Source organism: Oncorhynchus clarkii, chromosome 26, assembly GCF_045791955.1.
Source record: "Oncorhynchus clarkii lewisi isolate Uvic-CL-2024 chromosome 26, UVic_Ocla_1.0, whole genome shotgun sequence".
Lineage (NCBI taxonomy): Eukaryota > Metazoa > Chordata > Actinopteri > Salmoniformes > Salmonidae > Oncorhynchus > Oncorhynchus clarkii.
In genome coordinates, this window is record NC_092172.1 from 10619468 (window position 1) to 10639382 (window position 19915).

The following is a 19915-nucleotide window of genomic DNA, read 5'->3' on the forward strand; positions in this document are numbered from 1 at the left end:
TTTCGTTTGGACGTCAGGTTGTGAGAATTGTCCTCATAGGTTGTGCCGCGCGTTGATTTGAGGGAAGGGTTGATTAGGTTTCAACGCGCGTCAAGCTATCGGTGGCGTCGCGCGCACGCCACACTAAGTTAGTGGGTTTGGAAATGCTAAAGCGCCTCCTCACTGATATGCACACAAAGCAGACGGATCCGCTCGCGAAGCTGGGACCTATCTACTGATCCTCCAGGTCTTAGTACAAAACACGGGAATCTCGTCCACGGCAGGTCCTCTTTATGGGAGCGGACACAAGGATGGTTATGTAATGGGTCTTGGAGAAGTGCCCGGGAAACATTCCCTTCACGTGGAAAGCAGAATGAGCAGGTTTCTTTCAGCCGAGAAGAAGTTTGGTTTCGACCTGAAGCACATCAGGAAATAAGGAATCACAGTTATAAGGGGATAATAATAGAATATAGAGCAGCTGCAGAACATTCTCACTGATCAAGAGAGGGTATTCTGGTTCGCACCTTTGGATTGTACGTTTTTCGCCTGGCTGGCAGGAAAACATATTGGAGTACGTTATTTGGATCTTGTGAAATATCTTGAATCTTTGGGAAAGCTAACGAATTCCCCCAACAGATCAGAGACGAACGCTTGCCCATCATGGAAATTGAAATGTTGATGTTATAAAGATACATTTATGGTCAAATGACCGTCTTCACGCGCTCTCTAATCTAACGACCCTGGGATATCTATGAGATGGAAAAACGGGGACTCAACGGCGTCCTTTATTATTTAATTCTTAACGCACCCTTGTTCTTCTGTGTAAATGGTAAGTCAACTTTGATAGTCGTGGCATGCCGTGCTTTTGATGGTGAACACAAATGCTGTCAATCGAACAGCCCCCGTGGTTAGATTTTTGATTTCAAGCTGTTGTGATATGGACCGGACCGGGTCATTATTTGAAGTCGAGCGCATTATTATGCTGCAGTGACTTGGTCGTTATGAGTAAAAAAAAATAAATAATAATAATTACGTTGTCGATGAAATGATACATGGGTGAGAGAATAGATTGATAGGATTCAAGTATTAGACGAACACATGTCAAGACTGTGCTTCAGCAGTTTTGCATAATGTCCACATTTCTTCAGTTATGCTAAGCCTAATGCTAGATGAACATGATCTCTCAAAACACGTAAAGCAACAATAATTGGTATTCTCATAGTGACCAAATACTTGTATTTATTCCGTTACAGGTCATATCAAACGCCGTGGTCATTTCAATTCACAGTACACAGGTCACATAAAGCCAATACGCCTAGTTGTGTAGGCTACCTTTGCGTCATTGCTTCATTGTCTATTTTCTTTTAAGTCTTAAACTAATATAAACTGATATTTAAATTGAATGGCAACCTGAATATGATTGTATTGCGAAATACAAAACAATGTGGAAACGGATCTCACTAAAGCGCATGTCAGTTGTCTGTCATGAGGCTACGTAAATCTCAGATCTTTGTAAATGTGTTATTCCAACATAGTAATCTATTCTATACGTTCTCTTTTCTCAATGTTAGCTACGTTTACTGAAGTGCCCAAAGATGTGAGTGTCAGTGAGGGAGAAGACGTTGAGATGCCGTGCGCATTTCGGGCCATCGGATCATCGCCCTTCTCGCTTGAGATCCAGTGGTGGTACCTAAAGGAGACAACACCTAAAGAACTTGCACACGAACTGCAAATAAGCGCTCCGGCGAACAGAGCCAAGGTAATGCTGTCCCCATGACAGAGAGGGCAGGTTGGGCTCCTCCCGGGCAACTACTGAGAGGGGCTCTGTTTAAATGTTCGAAGTTGCACCAAAAGTGATTGACACGTACGGCTACGGCTGTGTGCAATCTGGCCTTTCATGATGGCATCGCAATATGTACGACATATGTCGCTATGTATTTGATGGACTCCATTACAACATGTTTGCCGACTAAAAGCACGTGAAGGGATATACTGGAGATTATAAACACTGTGTGGCCATTCATATTACAGAAGGGGGTGTGTATATTGTGCGGGAGGGGGGGCGTCACACCTAATGATACAAATGGTACTTGTTTGATTTAAAAATTAGTTCAGGGAGAGTTCTCATGCATGCAGTGGAAATACCCACGTTGGAATATTCCATAATGCTGTTGGATAACTGTGACATGATTACGCAATCTGTGCCTCTGTTTCAATCGACTCAGGGACACAGAACAACCCCATCTGTAGTTTCTGCTCTGTTATTTAAGCACAATAAACATGCACAGGAAAACACAAACGAGCAGTTATTACAGCTCGAGAGTTAATGCAGCTGTTGCTGTCCATGCATGGTGCTGATGTCAATGCACACTGTTTCGGGCAGGTTTGGGAACAACGCAACTGTTGCTGTCCATGGTGCTGATTCCAATGCGCGCAGCTGTAGAAACAATTGTACAATGTCGAAAGCTATTCAAAATTGCACATGGAATTCCAATTGTGTTGAAGCTCATATCCTAAAGTGTAATTGCTATTAACGAGAGTATTATGCAGTCTTGTGTCTCTGGCTGACCATAACACTTCGACAAATTTCTGATTTCAGGTCACTCAAAAGGATGCCACAAAAATAAGCGTAAGTGTTTGTGTTTCCTCATATCCAGCTGAAGCATTCACGCTAAAACTTTATCATAGTATCGATATCTATCTGATTTCTTCAAATGTTGTATATGGCAGCACCGTTAAGTCCCATAGTGCATTTGAGTAATAAAAGGTTTATAAACGCTGTTCAAGATCATAGTGCTAGCCACATCATATGGCCAAGTGTCGCTATGGAGGTCGATGGACAATATTTTAGCACAAGCTATGGTGGTAACTGTCCACGCCTCTGTTGCAAGTGGGCATTTTTCCAAACATCGTTTTTTCTAGACTTACGACTCCATTTTGTACAGTTGGCTCAAACCTGGCTGGCTCATCCTTATCATGTCGCCTTTATAATATAAATATAGCCTAATCTTGTTTTGAAATGTATCCAGAGACTTGCCACACAACAGGCAGCATTAAATCTGCCATGTTTAGGCCCACCACTAAACTGCGACGTTATTGCATTTTCCTGCGGAGAGGCAAGTTATTTCTCTATTGAACTGCGTCCACACGTTTAAGATTTTGGGGATTATAGGCCTTTAGGATTTAGGCTATCAAAACCCATAAGCCCTCATCGCGTGCTGCATATGTGGCAGTAGTCTAATGAGTGGCCGGCATAGTCTACTTTGATATAGACGTATTTATTTTCGAAACCAACAGGTTATACTGTGCATGTAGCAATTTCTCCCTTTCTCTGTTTCTCTTTGTAGACTGTGAGGGTGCAGGGCAGCGCCATATCTCACAGGCTTAGTCTCTCCAAGGTGCGAAAAGAGGACGAAGGGGTGTACGAGTGCCGGGTTTCCGACTTGTACTCCGACGAGACTCAGGAATACAAGGTTCAAGCCACCCTCCGGGTGATTCCGCGTGATGGCATGGTGGCCGAGGAGGCCGTGTCCCACATTCAGAATAGATGGCCACTGAGGAACAGCAAGGACGCGGTGGCCGGGGGGCGGGCTACCTCTGAGCCGGGTCAGGGAAAGCCTCGTGTGCCTCCTCCAGCGGGAAATGGCCCCCTCCCCGCCAGCACGATGACCACCGCCTCTGCAGCAAAGTCCTCAGCTTCGCCAAGGCCCGGCAATGCGGCCATCCTCCGACAGCAGCACGGAGCTGGTAAGTTAAAGTGCAACAGTGACACCTAGTGATACAAGGGTAGAAGATGTGTAGTTTGTGTGTGTTACTCCTCCATCTCCTGTCAGACCATCAGGAGCATGTCATTCAGATCGGTGATTTACCCTCTTTGAGTGAATAATACATTTTTATTGTCATTGAATAATATAATGTTATTTACAAATAATATATTTGATGATGCTTGTGTAGAGAACATAACCTTTTACATGTAATTATATTGCTTCACAGGGCAGTGATTCTTACGGGGAGGTATTCTTTATTTCATCATAATAAAAAAAATGCATTTATCCATGCTGGGACATGGATATATATCCTCCTATCTTGCCACCAGTTGAGACATTTGATTTTGCCAGAGGTTTTTGTCAGACTATGGAGGATGAGGGAAGGTGTGTATGTATATGCAGTAGGTATCATAAATATTCATCCCCTTGTTTTGTTTTTTCACATTTTCTTGCGTGGCATAGTGGGACTGAAATGTCATTGTCGTTGTCATTGATCTACACACAATTCTCCATTATGTCAAAGTGAAAAGAATGTTAACAAATTAATAGGCCTACAAATGAAATAACTAAAATATAGTTGTTGCACAAGTATTCACCCTTTTTGTTTAGGCAAGCCTAAATGAGTTCAGGAGTAAAATGAAGCTTAGAAAATCACATAATAAGTTACATGGAATCACTCTGTATGAAGTAATACGGGTTGACATTAGTTTTTAATGGCTAACCCTTCCTCTGTTAATGGCTAACCCTTCCTCTGTCCCCAAGTGTTGAATTTCAAGCACAGATTCAACTACAAAGACCAGTGAGCTTTTCAAAAGCCTCGTAAAGAAGGGCAGTGATTGGTAGATGGGTAACATTAACAAATTAGACATTGAATATCTCTTTATTAAGCATGGTCAAGTTAATAATGATGCTGTGGATGAGGTACTAAACCACCCAGACACAACAAAAGTATTTCTTAACTGAGCTGTAGGACAATATGGAAACTCCTCCGGGATGTCACCATGAGGCCAATAATGATTTCAAAACAGCTACAGAGTTCACTGGCTGTGAAGGGAGGAAACTGAAGATCGATCAACAACATTGAAATTACTCGACAATAATGTCCTAAATGACAGAGTGAACAGAAATAGAAATAGAAAAGACTGTGGCTGAAATGGTGAATCCACTAGTTTGAAAGGGTTTCCGCATACTTTTGTATACATACATGATAAACAAATCAAAATATATTTTAGATTATAGATTCTTTAAAGTAGCCACTCTTTGCCTTGATGACAGCTTTGCACACAATGAGTAGGTGTGTCCAAACTTTTGACGAGTACTGTATACAGTTGAAGTCTGAAGTTTACATACACCTTAGGCAAATACATTTAAACTCAGTTTTTCACAATTCCTGACATTTAATCCAAGGACATTCCCTGTCTTCGGTCAGTTAGGATCACCACTTTATTTTAAGAATGTGAAATGTCAGAATAATAGTAGAGAGAATTATTTATTTCAGCTTTTATTTCTTTCATCACATTCCCAGTGGGTCAGAAGTTTACATACACTCAATTAGTATTTGGTAGCATCGCCTTTAAATTGTTTCACTTGGGTCAAACATATCGGGTAGCCTTCCATAAGCTTCCCACAATAAGTTGGGTGAATTGTGGCCCATTCCTCCTGACAGAGCTGGTGTAACTGAGTCAGGTTTGGAGGCCTCCTTGCTCGCACAGGCTTTTTCAGTTCTGCCCACACATTTTCTATAGGATTGAGGTCAGGGCTTTGTGATTTCCACTCCAATTCCTTGACTTTGTTGTCCTTAAGCCATTTTGCCACAACTTTGGAAGTATGCTTGGGGTCATTGTCCATTTGGAAGACCCATTTGCGACCAAGCTTTAACTGATGTCTTGAGATATTGCTTCAATATATACACATATATTTCCTTCCTCATTGTGCCATCTATTTTGTGAAGTGCACCAGTCCCTCCTGCAGCAAAGCATCCCCACAACTTGATGCTGCCACCCCTGTGCTTCACGGTTAGGATGGTGTTCTTTGGCTTGCAAGCCTCCCTCTTTTTCCTCCAAACATAACGATGGTCATTATGGCCAAACAGTTCTATTTTTGTTTCATCAGACCAGAGGACATTTCTCCAAAAATTATGATTTTTGTCCCCATGTGCAGTTTCAAACTGTAGTCTGGCTTTTTTTATGGCGGTTCTGGAGCAGTGTCTTCTTCCTTGCTGAGCGGCCTTTCAGGTTTGACAATATAGGACTTGTTTTACTGTGGATATAGATACTTTGTACCTGTTTCCTCCAGCATCTTCAGAAGGTCCTTTGCTGTTGTTCTGGGATTGATTTGCACTTTTTGCACCAAAGTACGTTCATCTCTAGGAGACAGAACGTGTCTCCTTCCTGAGCGGAATGACGACTGCGTGGTCCCATGGTGTTTATACTTGCGTACTATTGTTTGTACAGATGAACATGGTACCTTCAGGCATTTGGAAATTGCTCCCAAGGATGAACCAGACTCGTGGAGGTCTACAATTTTTTTTCTGAGATCTTGGCTGATTTATTTTGATTTTCCCATGATGTCAAGCAAAGAGATACTGAGTTTGAATGTATGACTTGAAATACATCCACAGGTACACCTCCAATTGACTCAAATGATGTCAATTAACCTATCAGAAGCTTCTAAAGCCATGACATAATTTTCTGGAATTCTCCAAGCTATTTAAAGGCACAGTCAACTTTGTGTATGCACAATTATGACCCACTGGAATTGTGATACAGTGAATTAAAAGTGAAATAATCTCTCTGTAGACAAAGGTTGGAAATATTACTCATGCACAAAGTAGACCTAACCGACTTGCCAAAACTATAGTTTGTTAAGAAATTTGTGGAGTGGTTGAAAAATGAGTTTCAAATTTCTGCACTGCTAGAGCTTCCCCTGTCAACTTTAAGTGCTGTTATTGTGAAGTGGAAATATCTAGGAGTAACAACGGCTCAGCCGTGAAGTGGTAGGTCACACAAGCTCACAGAATAGGACCATCGAGTGCTGAAGCGTGTAGCACGTAAAAATAATCTTATCTGTAGCACGTAAAAATAATCTATCTTCAGTTGCAACACTCACTATTGAGTTCCAAACTGCCTCTGGAAGCAACGTCAACACAATAATTGTTCGCCAGGGGAGGTTAATGAAATGGTTTCCATGGCCGAGCAGCCGCACACAAGCCTAAGATCATCATATGCAATGCTAATAGTTGGCTGGAGTGGTGTAAATCTCGCCGCCATTGGACTCTGCAATAGTGGAACTGTGTTCTCTGGAGTGATGATTCACGCTTCACCATCTGGCAGTCCGACAGACGAATCTGGATTTGACGGATGCCAGGAGAACGCTACCTGCCCGAATACATAGTGCCACCTGTAAAGTTTGGTAGAGGAGGAATAATTGTCTGGGGCTGTTATTCATGATTCGGGCTAGGCCCCTTAGTTCCAGTGAAGGGAAATGTTTGGTACTTTTTACAGATTTTTCTACCCAATTTTGTGGTATCCAATTGGTAGTAGTTACAGTCTTGTACCATGGCTGCAACTCCCGTACGGACTCGGAAGAGGCAAAGGTCGAGAGCCGTGCATCCTCCGAAACACAACCCAGCCAAGCCGCACTGCTTCTTCACACACTGCCCGCTTAACCTGGAAGCCAGCCACACTGTGGAAACACTGTACAGCTGTTGACTGAAGTCATCATACATGCGCCCGGACGCCACATTGAGAGTGCGATGGGACAAGAACATCCCTGCAGGCCAAACCCTACCCTAACCCGGATGACGCTGGGGCAATTGTGTCTAGTGGAAAGCCTTCCCAGAAGAGTGAAGGCTGTTATAGCAGCAAAGGGTGGACCAACTCCATATTAATGCCCATCATTTTGGAATGAGATGTTCAAAGAGCAGGTGTCCACATACTTTTGGTAATGCAGTATATTCGGTGCCTTCAGAAAGTATTCAGACCCCTTGACTTTTTCTACATTTTGTTAGACGTATTATAAAATGAATAACAGAAAAATAAATGTCCATCATTCTTCAAACAATACCCCATAATGACAAAGTGAAAACAGGTTTTTAGAAATGTTTGCAAATTTATTAAATACGAAAAACAGAAATATGTTATTTACATTAGTATTCAGACCCTTTGCTATGAGACTCGAGAATTGAGCTCAGGTCCATCCTGTTTCAATTGATTATCCTTGAAATGCTTCTACAACATTGGGGTCCACCTGTGGTAAATTCAACTGATTGGACATGATTTGGAAAGGCACACACCTGTCTATAAGGTCCCACAGTTGTCAGTGCTTGTTAGAGCAAAAGCCAAGTCATGAGGTTGAAGGAATTGTCCGTCGAGCTCCGAGACAGGATTGTGTAATGGCACAGATCTGAGGAAGGGTATAGCATCATGTCTGGAGGAAACCTGGCACCATCCCTACATGAAGCATGGTGGTGGGAGCACCATGCGGTGGGGATGTTTTTCAGTGGCAGGGAGACTAGTCAGGATCAAAGCAAAGATGAACGGAGCAAAGCACAGAGAGATCCTTGATGAAAACCTGCTCCAGAGTGCTCAGGACCTCAGACTGGGGCAAAGGTTCACCTTCCAACAGGACAACAGCCAAGACAACGCAGGAGTGGCTTTGGGACAAGTCCCTGAATGTTCCTGAGTGGCCCAGCCAGAGCCTGGACTTGAAACCGCTCAAAAATCTCTGGAGAGACGTGAAAATACCTGTGCAGCAACGTTCCCCATCCAACCTGACAGAGCTTGGGAGGATCTACAAAGAAGAATGGGAGAAACTCCCCAGATTCAGGTGTGCCATGCTTGTAACGTGATACCCAAGAAGACTCAATGCTGTAATAGCTGCCAAAGGTGCTTCAAAAAAGTACTGAGTACAATGGTCTGAATTCTTACATGCTGACCAGACCGGACACATCGCGTGTGCCGCACAATAAATTTAGAAATCCATGTTATTCAATTATTGCACCCACACTGCTCGCGTGCGCCAACGAGCGTCTGCGATGCCAACTCCTTTCTATTTCTGATGCAGTTCGTGCTGAAAGTTCTGCCTCTCCCATCTCCTCATTGGTTTATAGAAACAGGTACCCACGTGCCATCTCTTCATTGGTTATAACCACGTGGGTGATTGAAAGATTAACTGTTTTTCCGGTAGTCGTGGTAAGACTATGAAAGTTTAGATGCCGATCACCATATAAAGTTCAAAGATGAAAAAGCCTTGCAGGAGAAGAGATGACTAGAAACGATTCGGTTGGCCGTTTTATGTGTGGATTAACTGTCGGAGTAAAAGACCTTGTGCATTTCAGGTAAAATAAGAACTCAGTGTTTATATCCCAGGACAAATTAGCTAGCAACAGCAATCTAGCTAAATAGGACAAATTAGCTAGCAAGTGCAAGCTAACTAGCTAAATTGCCATACATGTTTAATGCTTTTCGACCTGTCCCCAAATGATTGTCATTGGTTCAGAGTTTGTTTTGATATTTTAACCTGCGTGTCGTGATCGCGTTTGGTGTAGGGGCACAAAATAAATGTATGCACGATAGCGCACGATGGCGCACGCACGCAGCCGGTTTGGGTTCCGTGATATGTAAATATGATATTTCAGTTAATTATATTTCATAAATGAGCAAAAATGTCTAAAAAACTGTTTTTGCTTTGTCATTATGGGGCATTTTGTGTAAATTAATGAGGGGAAAAAAACAATTTAATCAATTTCAGAATAAGGCTGCAATGTAACAAAATGTGTAAAAAGTCAAGGGGTCTGAATACTTTCCTAAGGAACTGTATATATATATATATATACAAATAAATAAATACATATATATATATATATATATATATAAACCTATTCCAAAATAGTATGTATGTATGTATGTATATATATATATATATATATATATATATATATATATATATATATATATATATATATATATATATATATATATATATATACATACTATACTAATTTGTGATCTACCAGCTTTAATATTGCAGATAGATCGTTGCTTCCATCAATGTAATTGTTTGCTATATATTTTTCAACTGTGCTGTGATGTTTCACAAAAGTTCTGAACCTTTCTATTCTCATAGATCTCCATATTGTAAATACAAAATCTAAGAGTATTATTATATTATTGATCGATTGACTATGACTATAAACAACTTAGCAGTGCTTATTTGCAGAGGCAGACGTGACTTGGCAGGGGGTCATGACCCATGGCCCTTCTAGCCTTCTCTATTTAAAACAACAAAAAGTAAACAAATATGCCCACATCAAGCTAGGTAAGAGATTATTACATTATTTTAAGTGATTGATAAGACTGAACTAGATCAAATGTAATTCAATAATCAATATTGTGTTGCACCTTGAACCTAACAAATGAACAACTCTTACAAATAAAGTACAACAATAAAGTTTACAACGTACACTGGGAGAGAAATTCACGTTTCAGCAGGACAATAACCTGCAACACAAATCTACACTGGAGTTACTTACCTTGAAGACCATGAATGTTCCGTTTTGACTTAAATCTGCTTGAAATCTATGGCAAGGCGTGAAAATTGCTGTCCAGCCATGATCCTCAACTCCTTGACGGAGCTTGAAGAATTTTGAAAGGAATATTTTGAAAATATCACACAATCCAGAGGTGGAAAGCTCTTAGAGGCTTACCCAGAAACACACACAGCTGTAATCGCTGCCAAAGGTGATTCTAACATGTATTGACTCAGGGGGGAATACTTATCTGCCAAAGGTGATTCTAACATGTATTGACTCAGGGGGGAATACTTATCTGCCAAAGGTGATTCTAACATGTATTGACTCAGGGGGGAATACTTATCTCATCAACGTATATTTTGTGGTTTATTTTTCATTAATTAAATAGATCGAATTTTCATTTCACTTTGACATCAATTATCAATCCCACTTCATAATGCAAAAAAATGTAAGAAATCCAAGGGGGGGGGGGGGGGGTGATTACTTAGGATTTTTCACTACAGATGATGCAGAGGAGAGTGACAGGTTCTTGCCTTTATAGTGTCCACCATATAGAGACAGAAATGATGAAGATGTGATTCACAATGGCCATGGATATGAGGTCTCCTCATGATCTCCACACTATAACGTGAGCGCGCCTTAAAGCAGCCCTTGGAGAGAGCGAGAAGGGGGCTATCTCACACGTCAGACTCGCTACTGATCGATGAAGCGCACTCCTGAATAATTCAATTTCACAGACTTCGCAGGAGGGTTTCACTCGCCGTTCTGCCATATCAGACTTACAGCCGCTGACGCAGTGGTGGTGCAGCGTGGGAGACATGTCACGGGGGGGTTGCACACTTATCAGTATGTGGGACCACACTTGTCTGTTTATGTGCGTTAGCATGTAACTGTGTGCTGATGTATGTTTTGATTGTGTCTGTGTGTGTGTGTGTGTGTGTACAGACGTGATGTGAAAACAGCCAGGGAGACCATGTTCATATCTCTGGCTGGAAGCATGTGTCCAGACTCCTCCTCTTTCCTGGCTATTGCTGTCAGTGCGTTGGTGGTTTGCAGGGTGACTAAGGGGGTAATGTAGAGCAAGGCCCTCCTCTAATGATAGGCTGTTGCCAGGGTTCTGGCTTCTTTATACAGGGCTTGTCTCTCCCCTCAAGGGTTCTATACTTCTGTGTGGCGATTAGAGTGAAAGGAACTCCTGATGGGAAGTTTTCCGAAAGACTTTAGAGGCCCTTGGAGGAGACATTGTGGGAAGTTTCATTCTCTGTTCCTTCCCTATTGTGTCTATCGTACTCAGTGTTGTGTCAGCTCGACGTGTGCTGTGGCTTGTTGGGGTGGCTGTTCTCCCCTTGCTGTGGCCTTGTCCTCGGGGCAGAGGAGGACAGCTGGTGGGGCCATAACTGGAGGAGAGGACTCCAGAGGAAACAGTTACACAAACTCTACCTGTGTCCCCAAGTGCAGGGCTTCGTCTCTGCTGTCACTACTAGTCCCGACTTCAGTAATATCATCCAACAACATGTACATCTAAATGTATGCTTGAAGCCAATGCCATCTACAGAGCCTTGAGTTCCATTGAAAATGTAATCAACAGAGTTGTGCAAATTGGTCATTTGGAAGCCTACATTTACTTCTACATGTTAGTCATTTAGCAGACTCTCTCATCCAGAGGCCAGGGATCCATTTGGTTTCTCTATGTGATTTGAATCCCTTACTTTCTGAATGAAGCTAACTGCCAACCGAGGGGTAATAATGCTGAAAACACCGAGCTAATAGAATGGCACCATGCTGTTAGTCCTCCTCATGTTCAGAACACGGATGCTGCCATCCTGGACATGTACCGTGGACGTGAGAGTAGCCTGGAGCACAGTAAATGGCCTTCTCCTAGGAACTGGCATTGTGGATCAGCGTGTTCGGCCAACCATGTCCTTAGCGAAGCGAGACAGAGGCGGCCATTTGGCGAAAAATCAAACAATATCGTTGCCAGTTCACTGATTCCTCTCTCTCTCTCTCACTCTCTCTCTCTCTCTCTCTCTCTCTCTCTCTCTCTTTTAACATGACCCCCATTTTCTCCAAAACACAATACAATAGAGGCAGTATTCTTGTCCACGTATTTAATGTAGCAAAAATGACATTGAATCCTTTTCGGCCAAATGAGCAGTTACTACATTTTTACTTGGTTTTGATTTATTTAAATTTTATTTAACCTTTAATTAACAATGCAAGTCAGTTAAGAACAAATTCTTATTTACAAAGATGGCCTACCCCGGCCAAACCTGGACGAAGCTGTGCCAATTATGCACCACCCTATGGGACTCCTAATCACGGCCAGATGTGAATCAGCCTTCATTCAAACCAGGGACTGTAGTGTCACCTCTTGCACTGAGATGCAGTGACTTCGACCGCTATGCCACTCGGGAGCAGAATAATGCTCTGTTTAGATTACAAAACAAGGTTAGGCAGCCATAGTTAGACTGACCTCTGGGCTTGTTGTCTTAACTTGATTGTCCAGGACAGAGCAAGGCAAACTCACCTGTTGAATTATGAGAATCTGATGCATATTATTTTTCATATATAGCAACGCAAGGCTGATATATTCCTTCAAATTGTCTGGTCAGCATTTGCTTCTCTGTCTCTCGTCATGTATCTCTGTCAGACTAAATCAAGTACAGTAAATCAATCCATGTAAAAGTGCCCTCCTGACACGTTTACGTTGACTGTGGGAGACAGATTTTTTTTCTTTTTTTTTTTCTTTAAGTGAACCCCTCAACATATTTGTCAACAGATTGTGAAGGTTAAAAAGCACCCTGGCATACGTGAAAGATTGGCCCTCCCTTGTCGTACCGCAATAACAACAGTTGAGGAGGAAAAAATGTGATCTGGCCCGCCTCTCGGAAATGCGTGCATCTGTCACTTTTCTGCAATGTCATCTGGCTGAGTGGCAGAAACAATTAATATTAAAGGGGAAATGCCACAGGCATGGGGCAGATAAGCTGGCCCCTCAGCACACTGTCAGGTGTCTCAAATTGCCTCTCAAATGTTTCATTTTTCATCTGGGGGTTTGGTGGCCTTGCTGGGATAACAGATCAACTTGCAGTGCACCATTCTCCAGCGCTTCACAGGGAACCAGATTGATAGTCCCATGGAGGATCAGTGGCTAACACTTTGGGGATGGTGGCTGTCTATCATGAATTCACAGTGGAAAGTGTGGCGGACTGCACAGCCGTGAATGTTCCTCCTGGTTCTCAATTCACGAACAGAACAACGACGACACAACAGTGAAATGGAACCTTGTTGAAACTTGAAACTGCGAATGCAACCATCCATGGAATCACAAGCTCTACTCCCAGCATTTTCCAACATTGGAAAGCATTTCCATCTCAGAGCATTTCTTTGTTTGCGGCACCTCCCAAGCATTTAAACAATAGTGTTGTCCCTTACGTAAAACAATATTTCAGATTCATTTAAAGTATCTCAGTAATTCGGCTCACTTGTTTCACGAAATCAAGCTGTATGTAAGGCCAATCTGAAAGCCAATTGCAAGGTGAACCGCTATTACTTAGATCATTAATTCATCAATCACCAAATTAATTCACTGGAATATTCTAATTAGAATGATTGACTATCTATATTGATTATGGACTGCTTGATTAAAAGGAACATTTGGTAAGTGGAAATATTCCACATTGTGGATGTGACTGTGGGAGTTAGTTTTATAATGTTGCTGTTTGTATTATTCACAGTGAAAGTGAGGTGAGAAAGAAGTTGACTATGCAATTTATTTATTTATCCATTATTCTACCAGGTAAGTTGACTGAGAACACGTTCTCATTTGCAGCAACGACCTGGGGAATAGCTACAGGGGAGAGGAGGATGAATGAGCCAATTGTAAACTGGGGATTATTAGGTGACCGTGATGGTTTGAGGGCCAGATTGGGAATCTAGCCAGGACACCGGGGTTAACACCCCTACTCTTACAGTAAGTGCCATGGGATCTTTAATGACCTCAGAGAGTCAGGACACCCATGTAATGTCCCATCTGTAAGACTGCACCCTACACAGGGCAGCGGGATATTTTTTTAGACCAGAGGAAAGAGCGCCTCCTACTGGCCCTCCAACACCACTTCCAGCAGCATCTGGTCTCCCAGCCAGGAACTGACCAGGACCAACCCTGCTTAGCTTCAGAAGCAAGCCAGCAGTGGTATGCAGGGTGGTATGCTGCTGGTAATAGGATATGCAATAATATTAAAAACTGTGACTTGTTTGGTAGGGAGTGAGGAGGATGGCATAGAGCATGAGGACAGCCAGACAGTGATGATGCAAGAGCTCACTTGAATACACCTACCCAAAATGCAATGGTCTGCTTGCTACTCTAGATTACCTTGATATCCCTTGGCAAGAGTATTTGTCTCTGGCTAGACAGCTGTCTCAATCCCTCATTAAACACCCAGTCTATCGCATCCTCTGTGTGTGTGTGTGTGTGTGTGTGTGTGTGTGTGTGTGTGTGTGTGTGTGTGTGTGTGTGTGTGTGTGTGTGTGTGTGTGTGTGTGTGTGTGTGTGTGTGTGTGTGTGTGTGTGTGTGTGTGTGTGTGTGTGTGTGTGTGTTGGGGGGGGTTTAATGGGCTGATGTGGCTTTTCAGCTGTCAGTCTCCGCTCTAAGGACAATTATGACAAGTTTTAGGTAGCTGTCAGATTGTATGGGAAGCACTTCACTTCTCCGAATGTGATGTTGATTGACTTCCGTCGTTGACTTACATTGTTTGCCTGGCAAGAAGGCACTGTGCTGGTGTTGTCATCTCTGTGACAGATGATGGCTGGACGGTTATGGGGACTTTACACTACTCTATTATTATTGGGCCTATGTGTTGCGGCCTATAGCTCATCCAAGACCATGAGATAGTGGGAAAAGAGTTAGAGAAGTGGAGAGTATTCTCTTAAATAAGTGGTCCCTTTCAACTGTAAGGAAAGGCACTACATGACCAATATGGAACAATGGTAGCTGGCAATCCATAATGGTAGAACTCTGTAGCGGTTCTCTTTATTGTAGGTACCCCAAGCAGTCAGAGTTGCAAAACTATGGCGCACTGCAGGGTGAAGTGGTGGAGGAGGACTTGTTTGCCTCACCCTCAGCTTGTATTATTGAACTTCCAAGGCTTCATTGTTTCCATGTGGTGAAGAAGCCTGTTGGAGTTCAACCTCCCCCTAACAAAAGAGAACGTTCACTTGTGACCCGTGTATCCATGAGGACAAACTTAGGCACCAACAAGAGAAAACATCACACAAAATCCCTCTTTGTATGTTCAGTCCAGTTAAACGAATAGAACAAAGTCAACCACCCGTGTGGAAGTCGTGTCTTTGTTAGCCAAGCTCGGTCAATAGTTCCCTCTTTTTTTTCTCTGTCTCCCTTTGCAACATAGCCTTTTGTATTTATTTTTACTGTCTCTATCTGCAGTACGTTGTGTTGCACTCCCCATTGAACACTCCATGCTCTGAAAACGGTTGTTGTTTCTTTATCCACATCTGTGCTTTCAGTCGTTCTGTTTGTCCTCCCCCATATGCGATTCCTAATCATCCCCCTATTCAGCCGTCTAGCAGATGCCAACTGTAACCTTCGAGAATAGTGATGTCATCCTAATGGCCATTAGTTACAGGTCTCCACAGTGCATAGCTGCTACTCTACAGAAAACACACATATTGAACAGAACGATGAGATTGTACCTCTCATCCAAGGGGTTCTGCTTTAGGTCAATTGTCAATGTCTGCTAATGTGTGAGGGAGACAGAGAGTGAGAGTGAGACAGAGAGTGGGAGTGAGAGTGAGAGAGAGAGAAAGACAGAGGAAGAGAGAGAGAGAGAGAGAGAGAGAGAGAGAGGGAGAGAGAGAGAGAGCGAGAAATCAAGTGTACACCTCACAGGGCTGGTGTACTAATGACAGTAATTATTGTGCGAATAGGGCATGTAGCTGAGTCATAGCTAGCGTTGTACACTGTAGGGGTGTATTGTTTCTGATTCACTTTGCCCTTAATGAGCTGCAATGTGATCCCCAAATAATGTGTTGGGCCTATTCATTTTCCATATTTCAACACCCCCACGTCATACACCACAGATGGCTTTTTAACCCAATGTCCCGGGTTTTAGTTTCCAAATACTTGAATGTGGTGGGTTATATAAAGTATCGTTGTATTCATTGTATTTTTAAAGGTCGAGGTTACTCTCACAAACCGACATTTCCATTGGACGTAAAATATTGGCTAACTGATTTATCTGCATAGGCAGATGATCTTACAGACACTGTGTTCTGAGGTTAAGTGTATGCTTTGATTGATTCAAAACTCAGTGGAGAATCCTCTGAACCCTCAAGGCAAAGATATGTCATTCCCACAGAGAGATACCCACTGGTACTAAAATATGGTTCAACGATAAACAAGACTATTCCCCTACAGAGTGTCGGGGCGAATTTGGAGTTGGAGCAGTGTGTGCTCCTATGAGTGTAAACTTATTTTCTCTTATGTAGTGCTTCCAGTAGAGGGGATGAGTGCGGATAGAGTAATGCCTTGGTGTTACACGTTTGGCGACTGCTGTGTTAACGTGCGGAGTGATTCTGGCAACAATGGTCCTGGGGAGTGGTTCTCAGGTTTTAGCTGATTCGTGTGGGTTTATTCATGTTGTTATTTTCATGGCTTTCGTTTGACCTTTGTACAGCTTTACCTGCATTCCGTCTTCAATGCACACATATTTTAATTGTCCGAGTAGGAGAGTGTCTGATAAAGATCACCACGGATGACAATGGTTTAATGTGGTTGTGGATAGAAAATAATGACTTTTCCTTGAGTCTGATGAAGTTGTAGAATATTCTATAGAATAGAGTAGAATTGAACATAGAACAGAGGGGTTTTGTGCCAAAGATTTCATACAAATGTTAGAGGCGTTAGAGCGTGAGAAGAAGTTCTGGTTTCTCAAGCAGGGCACCTGAAAAGTCTGGGTTTTTCCAGTGCTAAATTAATACCTATTAACACAAGATACGAACTTTGAACAGAGGTGGATCATTGCGTGACTAACCAATTTCAAAAGGTGATCTGAGGCAGTCCTCTGGTCCTTACCAATATCACAACTGATAATCCTGCTCTGTTTCCACATTTCAATCCCAAAGTGCTTTTCTACTCAGGAAATTATTATTATTTTTCAACTAATTTAGATTGGATTGGACATTTTAAAGATGTCTGTGACAAGCACCTGCCATACGGGGTGATTGTAAGGGTCTGGCTGGGGCTGAGGTGGGGTGCGTCATGAGGGGACAGGAGCAGTCAGAGCCGGCTGTCTCCAGATAGCCTTAAGTAAACACCTGTCATTTGGATCCTTGGTGAGGAGGCTCAGATAAGCTGCCCTGTCCAGATGCTGTCCATCACTCTACAGCCAATCTACTCAATGACCACGGAAGACAGAGAGAGTACAGAGCAGATAGAGAGAGAGAGAGATTTTAAAAGGGCAAAGGAAAATAAATATGGCAAGAATAAAAAGAGGGGTGGGACACAGAAGGAGGGATACAGTTTACAAAGAGGTACAGTGCCAGAGACATAAACAGAGAGCGGATGGAAGGCCATGAGAGATTGAAACAATCGAAGTAGAGTGGTGGAGAAACAAGGGGAATTGATGCGAAGATTAGAGCCAATCAGCGAATCAACGTTCAGCAAAACATGGAGAAAGACATTTGGTCTGATGCTTTCTCACTCACACCATTTTGCCCTGAATACACTGCAGCTCTGTCTGTGATTAAGACAGCTGGCCTGGCTCCGGGTGAGTCTTGTAAGGCACTGTTAAGCACTTGTATTGCCCTGTTTGCGTGTAGTAGAGTTCATGTCTTTGAGTTGATGTGCGTGTGGTCTTTACACCATGTCTTTGGGCTGGGGGATGGTGGAAGTGTTGGTGTGTGGATGTGTAGCGGGGCGTGGCCTGGCTGAGAACATGAGAATGGAAAAACAGACGGCCGTTTCACACTAGAGGTGTCACAGAAACTCCAGCCTCGTTAAACATTGACTCGTTGCGCTTGTTTCCGTGTGTGTGATCTGAAAAATCAATCTGGCCTGCCTTTTGTTTGCTGGGGTCTGTTCCTCGCTGACCGCGTGTGTCCGTTTATGCATGTGTGTGTGCGTATGAGAGAGTGTGCGTGTGTCATAATGAAATCGCTTTTAGCCAGCAGTTGCTCTACTGCCCAAACAGGAAATGAAACCTGTCAGACAGGGATTAGGAGCTGTATCCAAGGGCCACTCTTCCTCATGGCCAGGTTCTCCCCGGGATGTCTCCTACCTTCCTGTACAAAACAATCAGCATAAGTAGATGCCACCATTTCATGGACTCAAAAAGTAGCCTGGCGGTGTGGATGAAACTCTCACCTCTATCTCACCTTTATCTGGAACATGGCAGCAGAAGCGTGAACGAAAGTAGACTTGAGATTTTCCACAACTGCGATTTTGTCAGCCATAATTGTGTGAAATATGTCCCAGGTAATACAGAATTCTACTCCTGGCAGGGAGTTAACAGATGTAATGACCGTGAGCTTCCTTAACTCTGAAGGATGTCCAATTGTTCCCATTCACCACAGCCAGGCATCCCATGGTACTGTCTTAACACGACATCTCTCCTCAGTTTCTGTGTGCAGGTTTGATTTGTAGCAGAGAGACATTTCCACTGACCTTTCTACCCCCTCTGGTTGTCTTTGTCTGGCCAGGTTCTGGAGCCATTACCACCACTGACCCGTTCCTCTTCATCACTCTCCTGATCCTGCATAAGCTCCTCCCCTTCCTGTTTACCCAATAAGAGACTTCAACCAAACGACGACCCGAAAGTTTTCACTTTATGTACCAAACAACGAAAGGGAAATATATATATATAGATGTATACCGTTACGGCACATCACTGAGGGTGAGGAAACGAATGGCAAAGAGAGGAGAAGAAAGGACTGACGATATAAGGACTGAATGAAAGAGAAGGAGAAGACGTGGTCTTCTGACTGGGACTAATGGAGGACAACGTCTAAGAACTGAATGTATATGAATTGTGTGAGAAGCATGAAACAAGGAATCTATGTGAATAAGAACTTCACAGCTACGTCGTACACACAACCAACATCCACTAAACGCTGCATCCTGTTTCCAAATAGTATCTGCCGTGCTTCATGCATGGCTGTTCTTATTTATTTTCGGGTGGATATCTTTGGATGTTTTATTTTCTATTTGTATTATATTTTCAGTTCAATGGGATTTTTATTTGGAATTCATTTTTCAGGATTTTGAAATTATTTTGATCATATCTGCTTCTGGACGATTATTTTTTGTATTCTAAAAGAGATCCGCTCCTCATGTTTGTTTAGGTTGATTTGCATGAGCTGTTGAGCAGAAACCCATCATGTTTTTTCACAGACGTCAAAGATGGGGCTTTTTTGAAATGTTCGGTTCATTCACGGAGACTGTGAGTCTGTGTCGTTCTGTTGCCCCCCTCTCTCTCTCTCTCTCTCTCTTATGATTTGTTTCATGATGTATACAAATATGACCTTATATATTTTGATTAAATAAGGCCCACATTACCATAGTTGTTGTTAGTCACCTTCAATAATGTTTATTTTTATTAAAGATATGGTGGTCAAAGT

The 19915-nt window shown here is 42.7% G+C and overlaps 1 protein-coding gene across 2 annotated transcripts; it reads left to right on the forward strand.

The window, feature by feature from the left end:
• Positions 1 to 178: 178 nt before the first annotated feature.
• Positions 179 to 19780, forward strand: LOC139385061 (V-set and transmembrane domain-containing protein 2B-like). 2 transcript variants are annotated; one of them, XM_071130108.1, is made up of 5 exons: positions 179 to 808; positions 1551 to 1738; positions 2579 to 2608; positions 3327 to 3726; positions 18998 to 19780. In XM_071130108.1, exons 1-5 carry the CDS (start codon positions 736 to 738, stop codon positions 19084 to 19086), a joined length of 780 nt encoding a protein of 259 aa, XP_070986209.1. In that variant the 5' UTR covers positions 179 to 735; the 3' UTR covers positions 19087 to 19780. The 2 variants fall into 2 exon arrangements, with proteins under 2 accessions (XP_070986209.1, XP_070986210.1); XM_071130109.1 differs by lacking the exon at positions 2579 to 2608.
• The last annotated feature ends 135 nt before the right edge of the window (positions 19781 to 19915 follow it).